The sequence below is a fragment of the Apium graveolens genome, chromosome 10 (assembly GCF_009905375.1).
Source record: "Apium graveolens cultivar Ventura chromosome 10, ASM990537v1, whole genome shotgun sequence".
Classification (NCBI taxonomy): Eukaryota; Viridiplantae; Streptophyta; class Magnoliopsida; order Apiales; family Apiaceae; genus Apium; species Apium graveolens.
The window spans coordinates 202,404,241-202,420,468 of record NC_133656.1 but is presented as its reverse complement, the minus strand read 5'-3'; the positions used below and the strand labels follow the sequence as shown (position 1 = coordinate 202,420,468).

At 35.9% G+C, this 16,228-nt stretch overlaps 1 protein-coding gene across 2 annotated transcripts; it reads right to left on the bottom strand.

The window, feature by feature from the left end:
• Positions 1 to 8,386: 8,386 nt before the first annotated feature.
• On the bottom strand, positions 8,387 to 15,526 carry LOC141692376 (BRCT domain-containing protein At4g02110-like). Of its 2 annotated transcripts, XM_074497191.1 has the most exons (11): positions 15,221 to 15,526; positions 14,504 to 14,593; positions 14,311 to 14,415; positions 13,553 to 13,654; positions 13,370 to 13,454; positions 12,589 to 12,658; positions 12,446 to 12,490; positions 12,150 to 12,286; positions 9,893 to 12,065; positions 9,504 to 9,720; positions 8,387 to 9,296 (listed from the first exon to the last, which is right to left on the bottom strand). In XM_074497191.1, the coding sequence occupies exons 1-11, from the start codon at positions 15,311 to 15,313 to the stop codon at positions 8,706 to 8,708; spliced, it is 3,708 nt and encodes a 1,235-aa protein (XP_074353292.1). In that variant the 5' UTR covers positions 15,314 to 15,526; the 3' UTR covers positions 8,387 to 8,705. The 2 variants fall into 2 exon arrangements, with proteins under 2 accessions (XP_074353292.1, XP_074353290.1); XM_074497189.1 differs by having other exon boundaries at positions 9,893 to 12,286.
• Between the last annotated feature and the right edge of the window lie 702 nt (positions 15,527 to 16,228).

Below are 16,228 nucleotides of genomic sequence, written 5' to 3'. Positions count from 1 at the left end.
TTTACTGTGATAATCAAAGTGCTATTGCTATGACAGGTAATCCAGTTCAACACTCTATGACAAAGCACATCAGCATCAGGTACCACTTCATAAGGGAACATGTGGATGAAGGTACAGTGGAATTGCACTTTATTCCGACAGATCAACAACTAGCAGATATCTTCACAAAACTATTGTGTGAAGCCACTTTTACAAGATTGGTAAATGAACTTGGAATGGTTTCTGGTTCTTTTTTCTAAATCTGCCTAGTTTTGTTCTGATGCATCAGACTTTATGATCAGTATTTACAGAATGTAATCTCTTTGTGTATTCTGTGATTAATTGAAATATGCGTTTAAGTACTGATTGTTGTCTGATATATGTTTCTAAACTCTGATAAGTGATATGTCTGTTTAAGTAACTATTCAATCCTATGAGGATAACTGTGCTAGATACTGACCTAATAGTCTTCAATAAACAAATGATCCCATGTAAGAAGTAATTATTTTTGTGGAAATTTTATGACACAAGCAAATTCTGATAATTGAGCTTAGTTGAGTTTACTTTGTTTATCTTATTACTAAGTCAAAAATTAGAATAATGTTACTCATCTGTTAAGTTCTGATACTAGTAAAACTGCTGAATGTACTAAGTGCTGATAAACCTCACTTATCAAAAGAAAAACAAAAAGGATCAAAGAATAAAATCAGGTACTCCTTTGAGATCTAGAGTAAAAATGTGGAAGGGACGACCCAAGTGCATTGCTGGTATTAAGTAAATATGCATTAGAAAAGCAAAATATTTTCTTGGTGACTTTTCACACTCTATGATTACTGGAGAAATACTCTGATAATAGCATAAATTCTGATAAGCAGTCGTGACTCACTTACACTGAGAAGCCACTGTAAAATAGAATTTAAAAAGATGCATAAAATTAGCACAAAACAGTTGAGGTGGACTCAAGCATGAACTCATTCATCAGTAGGTTTCAGGATAATGACAGCTCTTTAGCAATATTTTAGTTATGCCTTATTTCTAAGATGTACTGAAGTGAATCAGACTTTAATCTTTGTCTGTTATTTAGCTTGATGCACACACTAATCACTCCATTCGAATGATAAAAATTACTGTGGTGGTCTATGTTATTTTAGATAAACAGTCATTGTGTCATTTTGCACTAATTCTGAGGACAAGTTCTGGTTGAATATTCTGAAGATTAAGTTCTGAAGAGTATAACTCAGAACTTGTATGAGGATTTACTCTGATAAGCATTCCTTTTTCGAGTTAAGAAATTATGTTCTGATGACTGTTAAGTTCTGATATAAGTCTAAGTTCTGTTATTACAGTCTAAATTCTTTACTTGACTTATCTGTGGATAAAATTTGATAACAGTCTCGGTTCAAACTAGAATATGTTGAAGTGGAAGATTAATAGTCACTATGGTTAGGGTTAATGGTATTCGTACTTGAACAGTCCACTTTTACTTGTTTCTCGTGCGCATTAAACCATGTTTTCTCTTTCCAATGAATGTTATTCTTTTTCCAAGTCTGGGGAGATGAGGTAAAATTAATTCTACCTGTCAGCATTAAATTCCTTTGCATCTCCTGTCATTCACTTGCCTATATAAGCAACCACTTCACATCAGCCTTCCCATCAAATTCTTTCTCACAAACTTACCTTCATACTTTTTCTTTCAAAAACACAATGGTCAGATACAACATGTTTTTGAATTACAAAATATTTAATATGGAGCTAAGCTGTGCTGAATGGCAGCAGGAATGGCACGTCACGGCCATTCCTGAGGAGATATGGGACTCTGTCCCACAGGAGGTACTGACCCACCTCCTGTTTTTCTATATGGATTACCATCGCCATCTGGAGCGATTGGAGGAGGAAAGACTGGAAGTTCTCCGCCAGCAAGAGCGAATCATCCGACTCGCCATTCTGTTTGTCAGAAGTAGGAAGAATAAATGATTTATTTTCTTCTTCCTGTTTTTCTTCATCATCAGTCTTGCCCTGCTTCTTGAGCTAGGACAAAGGCTGTTGATGTTAGGTTTAGTAGCTTAGGGAAATCTTGTATAAGTACTGATGTAATTTCAATTTCATGAATGTATTCTCTTGATATATTAATGAAATTTGTTTTTGTTTCAAGATTTTGTCTCTAAGTTATTTTGTAATGCATTGATAAATCCTGATAATTATTCATATTCTGATGACCATATAAATTCTGTTTTAATTTAAGTTCTGATTTTTCTTTATCAGCACTTACTCATCTGATTTATCTTGGTCATTTTCACTTGATTTATTTTCAGAATATTAATGATGCAGTGAAAAATAATTAAATCAGTGGGAACAGTTTCAATTTTGAATTAAAACTGTTTCACCTTGATTAATGGAATATCTGGGTAAGTGGAACGGTTTTTTCTTGAAAACAGGCAAGTGGGCAAGTAATGATTACTGTTTTCTCGCGCCCAGTAACTATCCGTTATTACTGCATGTCTGACAAGTGTCCAACGGTAACATTTTTTTTCCAGAGTATAAGTACGACAGAGAGAGGATTTCTTTAATCTTTTATTTCCTTCATACTTTTTCTCTCTACTTGCTTTTACTCTCTCTTTCTATCTTCTTCTCACGTTGGTTTTTCATACATACATTTTATCAAACACCTAACAGACACTTTTAAATCTCAATTTTTCACATGGCACCTAAGGATTTAATTATTAATGGAGCTAAGTTTGTTCCAAACAACTATGTTGCAATTCTTGATCATGTTGAAGCTCCATCTAAATTGCATTTTGTACAAGATCTTCTTGCACACGGTGAGATTGGGTATGCATTAACCCAGCCTTCAGTCTTTTCGAGCCAACAAGTTCTGACGTTTTGGCGGACTAGGCACTTTGATGATGGTGGTAGACATGGCACTCCTAGTATTGTTTTCGAAGTGGGTGATTCTTCTTATGCAGTCACTCCTGGTACAATACGCAAGGCTCTACATCTCCCAGAAGGTTGTACCTTTTCAATTCCAGAAGAATCAGCTCTTCAGGAGTTAATGGCAAATTTGGGGTATGAAAAGAGTTTGGCAAAACTTGGGCAGTTGAAACGGGTTCATATCAGAAGAGAATGGAGCTTCTTCTTCGACTGCATCACTAAAGCTTTTGGGAACAAATGTTCGAATTTTGATGCTATCCCAATTCTGAGTCAGCACATTGGGTATGCTATTATAAATCAAACTCATTTTGATTTTGCAACTGGTATAATTGGTTTTATTGGGGATAGGATGACAGAGGATAGGAATGTTGTCTATTTTGCTAGATTCTGTCAACTTATTTATACTTTTTGTACTGATAAACCTCAATTAGTCAGTTCCTCAACCCCACCTTTTAAAGTTGCAAAACGCTACTTTAATGACCTGGTAAATGCTGACACTAAGAAATCAGTGGTTAGACCATTACAGATTCCTCAGTCTGTAAAACAGATCCTAGTAAATGCTGATCCTGATACTTATAGATCTGTTTACTCTGATGTCCAACCAACAACAAACACTCAAAAACCATCATCCTCAGCACCTACCACTCATTCTACTCAACATATCCTCAGGAAATATCTCAAATCCTATCTCTCCACTTCACAGATTGTTCAACCCTCATCCTCAGCACCTACTGTGAAGCCTTCATCCTCCAAGCCAAAGAGGACAAAGACTGTTCCTCAAACACCTCAAAAGAGAAGGAGGATTGCCTTGAGAGATGAATCTGATACTGAGGACCAGGTTCCTTCTTCAGAACCTGTTGTAGGTGAAGCTGAGAAAGAGACTTCTCAGAAGGATTTTGGATTTGGGGGATCTAAGCTTCTCAAAAGGCTTAGAAGAATGACAGTTCCTGCAACTCCCAAGGAATCCAAATCAACAAAGAGATACAAGAAATAGAGGGCAAAAAGGCCAGTTTCAGATGATGAAGAGGAAAGCAGCTAAGGAAGGGGATCGGGAATCTCTAATCTCACAAGACAAGGAATTTGCTACAGTCATTTCTTCTTCATCAACTCCATCTAAGGAAGCTGTTTCTGAAAAGGCTAACTCACCATATGTGTCTCCTGTTGATCCAGGCACAAGTGCTGATATTGATGTTCAAAACTTGGTTGTGCCTGAAGTAATTCTCTTAGAAGCTCCAACAGCAACTAATCCTTCAAAAACACCTGTTACTGATGCTGTTCAAACTCCAGAGTTATCTACAACACCTTCTCTGCATCATGATGCTGATGATCAGACTTTAGGTGAGCATCAGGATATGGCTGTTGATCAGAACTTAGAACCAGATCAACAATTAGAGGATGCTGAAGCCTCCATTGCTACACACACTGTTGTCTTATCAGAAGATACTGATTCTTTAAGTTCTGATGCGGCAAATGCTGGAGATACTGGTGATGCTGCTCCAACTGCAGATGCTGATGCAGCAGGTCCTTCAGGACTTGCTCCTCAACAAACTATTCTTAAGTCTGAACTTATTAAGAAGTTTGTTAGCCGAGAAGCACTAGTGCCTTGGAGTGATACTCCTGCAGGACGGGAGTGGACTAAGGAATGGAACTCAGTTTCATGTGTTCCAATTGATATTCATCTTGCTGAGCACTTGACTAAAGCTGATGAAATGTTAAATTCTGATGATTTCAAAACCCAGCTTAGAGTCACTGCATTGAGTACTAAACATCTACAAGGTCTTCATTCAACTACTCATGCAGAGCTACACAAGATTCAGGAAGAATTTATTAAGCAAGGCAAAGTTTGGAAAATTGATAAGAAAAAGTTCTTCCAACCTACCTTTGACAGGATTGCTTCTATTGAGAAGACTCAAGATCATCAACAAGCTCAGATTGGTGATATTCTGAAAAATCAAGCTTCTCAGCAATCACAACTTAATGACATCCAATCTTCAGTGGAATTGCTTGTCTCTCTTCTATTACCTGCTGATGCCAAAAAGGGGGAGAAAGTAATTAAGTCCAAATGCAAGACTGACAAGACCTTGAAAGGGAAGGATGATGGAAAAGATGATCGAGGAAGCTCTGGAATGGGTAGAGGTCATAGTCAAGGTAGAGGATTCACATCAAGACAAGCTGAAATCACAAGTCACAGGACAAGTTCTGATACTGGAAAAAGAATAAGTTCTGCTACTGGTAAAAGGATAAGTTCTGATGAACTTTTAGATCTTGATGAGGAAATGTCAAGACAGTTATTTCTTCAGGAAAATCCAGGAATGGACTTGGAGAGTTTAATGGAAGAAGAAGCCAGACTTAAATCAGAAAAAGTTGCATCTAAATCTGAAGCTTCTGGTAAAAAGCCACTTCCAAAACTCAAAGGCATTGTGATCAAAGAAAGGACACATACTGAAGCAATATTGGCTAAATCACAACCGCAGATAGATCCAAGATCCAAGGGTAAAGAAAAGGTTGGTGAACCTATCAAGGTTTATGTGCCTCCTGAGAATGAAGAAATTACTGATGAAAATGATGATCTTGCTTTGACTTCAAGAAAAGTTCTTAAAACAACCTCTGACATGGCTCAAGTTGTTCAGAGTCAAGAAATTGTAAGTTCTGATACTCAGAAGAAGCAAGTAACCTCTGACATAGCTCAAGTTAACTTGATATCAGAAGTTAGACCAAAGACACTCCTACCAGGATTCACTAAAGCAAAACAGACTCAATCTTTAAAGACTGCTGCAAGTGGTTTTGAAGCAAGAGTAGTTACTGGAAAGAAAGCAAGAGATAAAACTGGATTGGGAAGTGCTGATGAAAGAAGAATACATAACACTACCAATGATCCAACTTTCTTGAGTGAACCAGGTATTGGAGCAACTCCTGAGAGATTGAATCAACTAGAATCTGTACAAATGGTTTATCATACCTACTTGAAAGAATACATCTTGTTGTATTTCATGACAGATGGTAGGGTTTATCATATAAGACAAAATGCCATTCCATTGAAGTATTTTGAAGAATTGGAGCATGTACTATTCTTACTTCAAGTGGATGACAGATTGACAGGGACTGCTGCAAACTATTTGAAGGATCAGATTCAGAGACAGAAAAAGCTTTATTCTGTTAAGTCTGATAGCACACATGTTTCAAAGTACAGAGATCACAAGGGTGATATAGTTGAAATGAAGCCCAATTCTGCTCAAATTATAACTACCTTTCTAGGGTACAGGGCTGTGGAATTCAATCTTGAGTTTGATAAAGCTTATTTGATCAGACTGGATCAGGATATAAGAAAAGCAAAGATCAATGATCTCAGAGCTGCAATCTTTCAAATTGGTGAAGATACTGCAGAGCTTAAAGATGCCAAAAGGAGAATGATTGATGAACTTAGATATGCTGAGAGATGTTTGTTGAAGAACTATCTCAGAACAACTCCTGACATCAGAGAGATCAGATAATGAAGCCAAGTCAAAGATCTACAACTGCTTAAATTCTGATATTTGTACAGACTGAAGTTGTTATCAGAAGTTAAATATTGGTAAAACTTTAAGGACTGTAAGTTGTAGTTATCTAGTCTAATTCTCATGCATTTGTACTTAATGTTTTTGACATCATCAAATATCGGTTAAACTTGTATATTATGCTAATTTACAAGTTGGGGGAGATTGTTAGATATATTTGATAATGTCATGGCTAATATGATTTATGTTTACATTTCAGATCTTACTTAATAGGACAAATCAGTACTTAACCATTAATCAGTACTTATACTGAAAGTCAGGACTTAAGGATATCAGTACTTATATTATCAGGAGATAATCATCAGAAGTTAGATATCAGAACTTAAGTGCTGAAGGACATTCAGATAAGGACAGTAGCTGATTAAAGGAAAGAAGATCGAGATAAACATAAGAAGAGATATGCATGAAGAAGGAGTTCCGTGAAGAATGGAATACTTGGAAGAAAAGATATCTGATTGATATATTTTAGGAAGCAGAATTATATTCCATATCAATTAGCGATTATCTTGTAACTGTGTAGTATATAAACATAGACATAGGGTTTACACTATAAGTGTTATCATATTCAAGAAGATTATTCATTGTAACCCTAGCAGCTCTCGTGATATTTGTTCATCACTGAGAGGTAACAGTTCCATACTGTAACAGAGTTTATTGTTTCAATAAAGTTTGTTTTCTGTTACTTAAGATATTAAAGTTCGATTTGATTGTATTATACACTGTATTCACCCCTCTACAGTGTGTGTGACCTAACAAAAGGTTCCCAAACTATGTGTGTAAATTACAGAAATCTATATATGGTCTTAAGCAGGCACCTCGTACATGGTTTCAACGATTTAGCAGTTTTCTTATTGCTTTTGGTTTTCAGAGTAGTACAATCTGATTCATCAATGTTTGTCTACTGTACTGCTACAACATGCCTGATATTACTTGTTTATGTTGATGACATCTTGTTAACCGGTTCTGATTCACACTTTATTTCTAATTTTATAGACACGCTCAAGCTTGAATTTGCTATGACTGATATGGGACCTTTACATTACTTTCTTGGCATAGAAGTGACTCGATCCACTAATAACATGTTTTTATCTCAACGCCGTTATGCTACTGAACTTCTTTCCAAGGCCAACATGTCCCTTTGTAAACCTGTTATGACGCATATATATGGTTCAAAATTATCTGCATCTGATGGCATTTTTTTAGAGAATGCCACTGAATATCGAAGTCTTCTTGGTGGACTTCAGTACCTTACTTTGACTCGTCCGGACATTTCTTATGCGGTTAATAGTCTTTGTCAATTTATGCACAAACCCACCACTACTCATTTTACAAGCTATCAAGAGAGTTCTACGTTACGTTGGTGGGACATTGGATCATGGTCTTTACATTAATCCTTCAAAGTCTGCAGATCTTATTATTTTTTCTGACTCCGATTGGGCTGGTTGTCCCGATACTAGACGATCAACAACATGTGCAGTTTTTTTCTATTCCGGTGTTCTTGTCTCTTGGCTATCTCGAAAGTAACACACTGTATCCAGATCAAGTACGAAAGCCGAGTATCGTGCAGTTGCGAGTAGTGTTGCAGAGTTGTCATGGTTGTGCAATGTTCTCAGGGAACTTGGCACACCTCTGCAAAAACCACATGTGCTTTTATGTGATAATGTGAGCACAATATATATCATGGGCGCACTAAACATTTGGAAATTGATTTTCATTTTGTTCGTGAGCGGGTGGCAAGTGGTGCAATTCAGATTTGTTATGTACCGACAGAGTTGCAAGTAGCAGATGTTCTGACCAAGTCATTGCCAGTTCATCAGTTTCGGCATCTTTGTCGCAAGCTTCACATCTCTTCCGGTCCAGCTTAAGGGGGAATGTAAAAGAGATAATGTTTATCTTTCTATAATGTTTATCATTTGTGTAGAGTCATAGTCATATGTAATCTCTATCATGTAATTAGGAATATAAAGATACCAACGATAAACCAATAATAAAATGATGAAGGCTAAAACATTCGTTTTACAATATGTTCCTTATGCATATGATAGCTAAAACTATAGAATCACACTTCATCTACTGCTGCAAGCCTTTATCTCAAATGTCAGAATTCGAAGGAGCTACACTTAAAACATGTAAGCAACCGTAGTTTACCGGAAAGCAAAATTAGATTTATTAGTTCGGCTTGTATTTCAGATGTACAAGACTGGAGGGAAAAACTCTATCAAACAAAACACAAAAGATTAGGAATCACTTCGTCTTTGCTGCACGGGTCTTTTTCTTGGACGGTTTCTTACTGCACTTGGGGCAAAACCAGTCTTCCTTGGGTATATCAAGCAAAGGAGGATCACAGCAATCGATGTGTGTACCAATTCCACAACCCTTGGTATGACTTTCATTACCGCAGATTAGCATCTCCTCTCCTCTGTCACGTGAACCACAGACTTGACATGGTAGGTCATTTTCATCAGGATTCATCGGTGTTGTAACCTCTTCACATGGTACAGGACTTTCACCACCATCACGTGGTGGTGTTGCTAGTTCAGCATTCTCTTCAGATTGGCTCACTACTTTCTTCAATGCCTTCTCCGCCCAAGCATAAGTGTCGTACAGAACATGTTTATCGAGGGAATAACCAGGTTTGCAGACAAAATCTACCAAGTAATCAGCTGAAATACAAGGTATCTCATGTTTAAAGAAATCCTGAACCCAAATATCAACACGTGGCATGCCAGGACTGACAACTGCAAAGTCAACCCCTGAACCCAAGAACCGGGTGTATGGAGGAGAAGTTGCTAAGATTGTTCCTTCTCCCGCCTTTAAAACACGCTTAAGTGTATCCTGTAGTTAAAGAACAGCAACATCCATAAGGAAACGTGTCAGATAAAACCCATTTTTAACAATTCTAAAGACATGGTGTTTAAATTTAGGACCATCAAATACAGAAACATCACTACTAAAAGTTACGGCATTTCATTTAGGCAGTCATACATATCCAGAAACAACTATCAAATGAAAAAAGAATAGGTATTAATCCGAAGAGCATACCAATGATGGGGTAATGCATTCTCCATATATAATTATGTTCATTCCATAGAATGCACCATGCCCGGTTCTTTCTCTTTGAAGGCGCCACTTCCTTGGTGCCTCCAAGTTAATAGCATCATCTTCACTTGAGCCACTTTTATACCACTCATAAGGCTCCTCTGCTAAGAATTTTCCTGCCCGACTACTATCACTTAAATAATCAGTCTTCAAAATCCACCTGCAGGAGAAAGTAAACCAAACTTATCTTTACAAATTGGTTCAATTTTTAAGGTTGATTATAAGCAAATTTATCTAATGGAGATTAATCATCAATAATTTACATTGAAATTTATTCTTGTTAAGCTGGAAGTAAAGAAGGGAATAAACAGTCAAACAAAGTAAGACAATACCTTCCGGATGCAGCAGCAGCAAAAAACTTCTCTGTTCGACGTATTGGCTCAGGGACAATAAAATGTGTTGCCTGATATGACCAATTATGAGAATCTTTGCACACTTTCCCATTCAATTTACGTATGACCTGCTGAAACTCCTTTCTCTGCAGCTTATGTCCACTCAGTATAAACCTTACAGGTTCCGTCTTTGGTTTCTTTTGTAATTGAACTGTGTTTAAATTTGGTGTGTAGCCACCTGTGCCAATTTTATTAACACCTTTAGTAGAAGCCAAATTTTGCACTTTTTTACCATGACCAGAATTTTGATCTACGGCGCGGACTGGCCTATTCTCCTTCTCTTGTTCCACTGGTTTGTCCAACTGATTAATGGATTTGGCATTCTTTATCTCACCTGTTGGATGTGTTATATTATCCTCAGTCATTTCTTTTTCAGCATCCTCATTAGTGGCTTCCTTTGAATTTGTCCTCTTCGAAATAGAAGGAACCACTTTCTTGTTTGTACGCAAGGGGGCTTTTTTTAGAGTCTTTTTCTCATCATTCACTGTGTTCTCCAAGTGACTTGATTCCACCAGCTTTCTTTTTCCACAAGTAGCTTTTTTCTGTCTACTGCCATCTTTGTTTACACCAGATGTTTTGCGACTATGCATCCTGATTGCATTATGGTCAGAGTCATTAGGTTGTGCTTCCTTTAATTTATCTTCTTCATAATTTTCTGGACTTCCTGGTTCAATATCTCCAAGGTTTTCTCCCTCGACTGCCTTTAAAAACTCATTTCCCCCGTCAACCTCTGAAGCCTCAGAAGGTTGAGCTGTTTTCTTAATTTTAATCATCTTTCTCTTACTACATATGGCCTCTCCCTGCTCAGCTTCATCTTTCTGTTCACGAAATCTTTTATTCTGACTACTTGCTGATTTACCCAATTTTCTGATACCGCTTGCGTTCTTTTTCTCTTTAGCACCATCTTTTTCTTCACCAGATGTCTCGATATCACTGGACCCTTTCTGCCTCTGCGGGTATTTATCATCCTCCCGTGTAATGTCTGATTTACCTTCTACAATCTTCTCATGCACAACTACTTCTCTTTGATCGTTCACCCCATTCTCCTCAGGAGCCTCAGTTTCATCATCCATAGACATAGGATTGTATTGAAGTTCTCTTTCAGGCTGTAAGTCATCATGTGCTGCATTCCCCAAGTCCGCGTTCAGATCAATTCCTGTAGGAACCATCTCAATCATCTCATTACTTTTTGTCTTCTCTCCCGCATTTAAAGAAATTACAGGATCATCTTCAGCAACACTTTTACTAAGGTAGATAGAACCTTTTTGACTGGATGCGCCACTTTTGCTCCAAGACTTTCTACCAGACATCTGTGTGGGTGGCTTTACACGTGCATCAGCATTCAAGCTCAACTTCGGACAAACATTTGATTTCTTATACTCTGATCTTCTCAGTGGCGCAGTCTTCAAAACTTCAGAAGCGACACTTTCTTGTCTGTTTGCAACATATTCTTTCTCATTGTTAATTACCCGCTTGTCCTTTTCCGATCCCATAAGTGTTGTTAGAAACGCCTTAGTCAAATCACTACCATTCCTAATATCCGTGGTGGAATTTTCTAGAATAGGTGTGGTACATGCTGGTGCTCTCCTAATCTCATTTGACCCACCTACTGCAGATGCAGCTTTAAAGGTATCACTCCTGTTCATCTCAGGTGAAAGAACTGACACTTGTGCTGCTGAACTGTGATCTGTCTTCTGGGCTCGACATGTTCTGTTTTCATTTATTTTACTACATTGCTCTTCCTGACGTAAAACAGGCGTTGTTGGGGTCCGGAAACAGCCAACAGCATTTTCACCTTTTCGATGTTCATTTATGATGTCAACACCATCTGTGGCAGTTACCATTTGGGCTGTGCTCAATTCACCAGTCACATCTCCCGTGTACATTGAGGAAGTTGTTCTCTTTGGGCTTTCACCATCATAACTTTTGAAGTTCAATATACTTGCATCAGAACGAGCAAACCTCTCATTTCGAGAGGTAGAGGCAGTGCCAATTCCAACTGTTTCAGGACCTGCTGTTCTGTCAAGAGATTTAAGTGGCTTGCCACAACTAGCATTCCCGAAAGCTTCAGGACCACGGGAATCAAGCACTTCAGATTCTTTTATTCGAATTTCTGGGGCATTCGGATCGGGATGAGAAATACTATCATTTCTTTTAGCAGAGGCAATACTGTTTGTATTAATGACAGTTGGCAAACCTTTTAATGAACTTGAAGCAAGTTGCTCTATTTTGAACTCCTGTTTGGGATTCAGGAGTTTGCTTCTCTTTATAGAGATGTCTGTCTCTTCTTCAGAATCTTTGGCTTCTGCTTCCAATTCCTCCAGTTCGTATCCACTGCACAAATATGAAATATGTAAAGATTAAGTAGGTAAAACGGAGATCATTTTGCACAGGAATTTCTGGAAAAGTAAAGAAAACGCACAATTTTAGAGGTGATATTAATGTACAAGGAATAATGATATCAGAAAATTGAAGTGTGTTTTTACTTTTTACCTCTTATTATAACCCGCTTCTGGAAGAAGCTCCCAAGCCTTTAAACTGAAACAAATATATATATCAGTTCACTTGATATTTTTCAACAAGTAGCATAAAACCCTGATCATTAGAGAAGAAGTCAACACAATATTTGGCCGTACCAATCTTCCAACCAAAGATGGTTGACAAGCTTTATCCTGTTAGTTCTCTTGGCAAGCTCGTACTTGTCACCTATAAAGATAAAAGCTTCCTGATTAAACCAAAAAGAACATGAATAGCTACTAACTATGTAGATCATAGCATCATACTTAGACTATAATAAACAACACTCTTAAATTCCACGACATGAGATCATGTAATAACTGATAACTAATAACAAATCACATGCCTAAGAGCAAGTCCAATGCAATGCTATCTTTGTTGCTATTGCTATAATATAGCACCAAATGCAAAAATACCCAACTCCAAAGGGGTGCCATACTTAGATGCAAATATGCATATATGCATCCTTGGTTCTATATATGAAACCAAGGATGCATATATGCATATATGCATCCTTGCCACATCATTTATTGTCTTGTACATCTTAAAGTATCAAAAAATATTAAATTAAGTAGAAGTTAATAGATTTATGGAAATTTAAAACTAGTTATAAAACTAGCATTGGAGTGCAACTTTAATTTTAGCACCAAAAAACACTTTTTGGTGCCAAATTATAGCAATGGCTATAGCCATTTTGCATCTACCATTGGACTTGATCTAACAAAGTGTTAATGTTGCATCTAGAGAATTTGAAAATATAGTCAAAACTCAAAACTATGGGCATTTGTTAGAAGAGCTTATTCAGGAAAGGTTATCATCGGAAAACCAAAATACATGACATAAGCCAAATTTTAAAAGTAAAGTGCATTTGCAATCATATAACCAAAAATGACTGCATACCTTCAAATTTATAGCATATAAGATGAGTAACTTTATTTGCTACCAACGGCTTTGAAAAATTTGCTCCCATCAAACTAACCATTGCCTGGAAAGAAAAACGAAAGTAACAAATACATACCACAGGTTAAATTATATACCAAGTGCCAGACAATTTACAATTTAGTCATAATAGTAGCTCCAGACCATAATGTCATCTCGATCTTGGCGCTGGTATCCAGTCAAGCACACTACTAAAGACTTGGCACCAGGAATTCCTTTTAAATCCCTAAGAGGTCTGTACATAACCTGAAACGGAGAAAAACAAGTTATAAAACAAACAGCAACTGATGTCCATGCAAACACTTTTGATTATGGCTAGTAAGCAGGTTGAGTCTTCAAGTTAAAAACTTATAATAAAAGCAGGGCTTGGTGTTAGACAATTCAAGCAATGAACAATGTAGACATATAAGATCTGCAACCTCTTCATGCAATGATTAAAGTCATAATCATCAACATCCAAGCTTAGATTTCTAGAGATTGACAAAAGAACTATATATTTCTACAAAGAATCATTGTCATAATCATCAACATCCAAGCTTAGATTTCTAGAGATTGACAAAAGAACTATATATTTCTACAAAGCACTAAACCAGGGATATAAAACATCACACTATCTGTCAATTAGAATAAAACATGCAACATAAAGTGTAAATGAAAACATAGAAAACATGTCTTTTGTTCCATGTTTCTATCCAATTACATTTTACACTTTCCACCTATCATCCAAATTCTAAACTACAGTAAAAATGAGTAAAATTAGCACCTCCTTACTAAACATTTGTACAACGCAAACCACCAACAATAATTCAAATAATCAGACAATAACAGAAAGTGGGGACCTCACAATTTTCCAATCCTAGTTAAATATTTAAACATTACTAAAAAAGTATAATTTTACTTACATTGGCGTGGTCAACAGACATTCCTGCATCAAAGCTATGACCAACCCACAAACCATTAACTAGTATTTTTCCATCCTCTCGGGCAGCAACACACACAGGATCATCCTATTAAACAACCACTCATACACAACAATTACAAACATACATCAACACAAATCAAACTAAGAAAAACATAAGAGCACAAGTACATTACATAAGTGAGGTTATCGACAACGACATGAGTAACCCGAGGCCCGTATTGACCAACATCAACTGCACCCCCTTGAACAAGCTTATTGTAAACCTAAAAAATCACCAAGAACTCAAATTACTCAATCCAAAACAACAATTCACTCAATTCTAAACTAAACAACATCAAAAAATTCAATAAAGAGCCAAACTTTACACATAAACACAAAAAAACAACAATCTTTAAAGCTAATTACACAAAAATGAACTTAAATTACTCAATCTAAAACAACAATTAACCCAATTCTAAACTAAACAACGTCAAAATATTCAATAAAGATCCACACTTTACACATAAAAACAAAAAAAACAACAATCTTTAAGGACTAATTACATGAAAATGAACTCAAATTACTCAATTTAAAACAACAATTCACTAAATTCTAAACTAAACATCACAAAATCCAATAAAGATCCAAACTTTACAGATAAACACACAAAAAACAGCAATCTTTAAGAACAAATTACATAAAAAATATAAAATTTACACATTCCAAAACAAAATTCACTCTTCTGACAAAAAAAACAAAATTCACTCAATTATTAACTAAACAACATCAAAATATCCGATAAAAATCCAAACTTTACACAGAAAAACACGAAAAAGCAACAATATTTAAACCCTAATTACACAAAAAAGTATAAAAACACTGCCAATACATACAAATAAGTAAAAATATACCTGGGATTTGCTAATGGGGTCAAACCCACAAAGAATAAAGCGAACCCCATGAAAAATATTAGGTGGGTGCTCAGATTCTAAGTCTTCTAACATTGAATTAAACCCTAATTTCGAGATTCTTGAAATAAAAAAAAAACAAGAAAATGGAAATGTATAGATACAAGCAGTGTGTATGTATATGTGGGTGTATTTTGAGTTGGGTAATTATGAGAGTCAAATTTTGGGGTTCTGGAGGATTATACAAGCAGATCTGCAAAAGGGTTGGAGGGGATTGAATTGATTTTGATTTTGAATTTTTTTTTGGGTGTTTTTGAATTTAGGCTTTGAAATAAAGGAGGGATTTTTTGTTTTTGTGCTTTTTTAATGAGCGGGAGTTTACAAAATTCGAGGCTGTGCCACGTGGCAATGTGAAGGACACGTCACTATTTTATTTTTTTAGCAGAAATTCTTCTTCCTAGTTTTAATTTTGGGTAAAGCTAAGATCCAAATGTGGCTTTGTGCTTTGTTTTAATTGATGACTAGGGCAGATTCTCGGTTATATTTTAATTATTTTTTAAAAATTATTTTAAAATAACTTATTTTAAATATATATTAATACAATATTATTAAAAAATAATAACCATAATTGAATAAAATATAAATTTAAAAAATAATATTACCCAAAATATAATAATAAATATTTGTGTAAATAAAATTAATTTTTAATAGGATAAAATTAGTGAAGGAAGGTGAAATACTGAAATTGTTAATTTAAAAATATAAAAATAAGAAGAAATGAAATGAGAAATAAGTAAGAAAGATAATTAATGGAGGCAATAATGAATAGAGAGATTTGAATGAAAGTAAATTAAATGAGGAAAAAAATGTTAGTGAATGATGAAATCATCAAATTAATGAGAGTTTGACACATATAATTTGATGATGTAAACTTTTAAATGAGAGTCTCACACATAAGCTATGATGATGTTAATTGTATTTTGTTTTAGTATAATGTAGATTTTGTTGCGA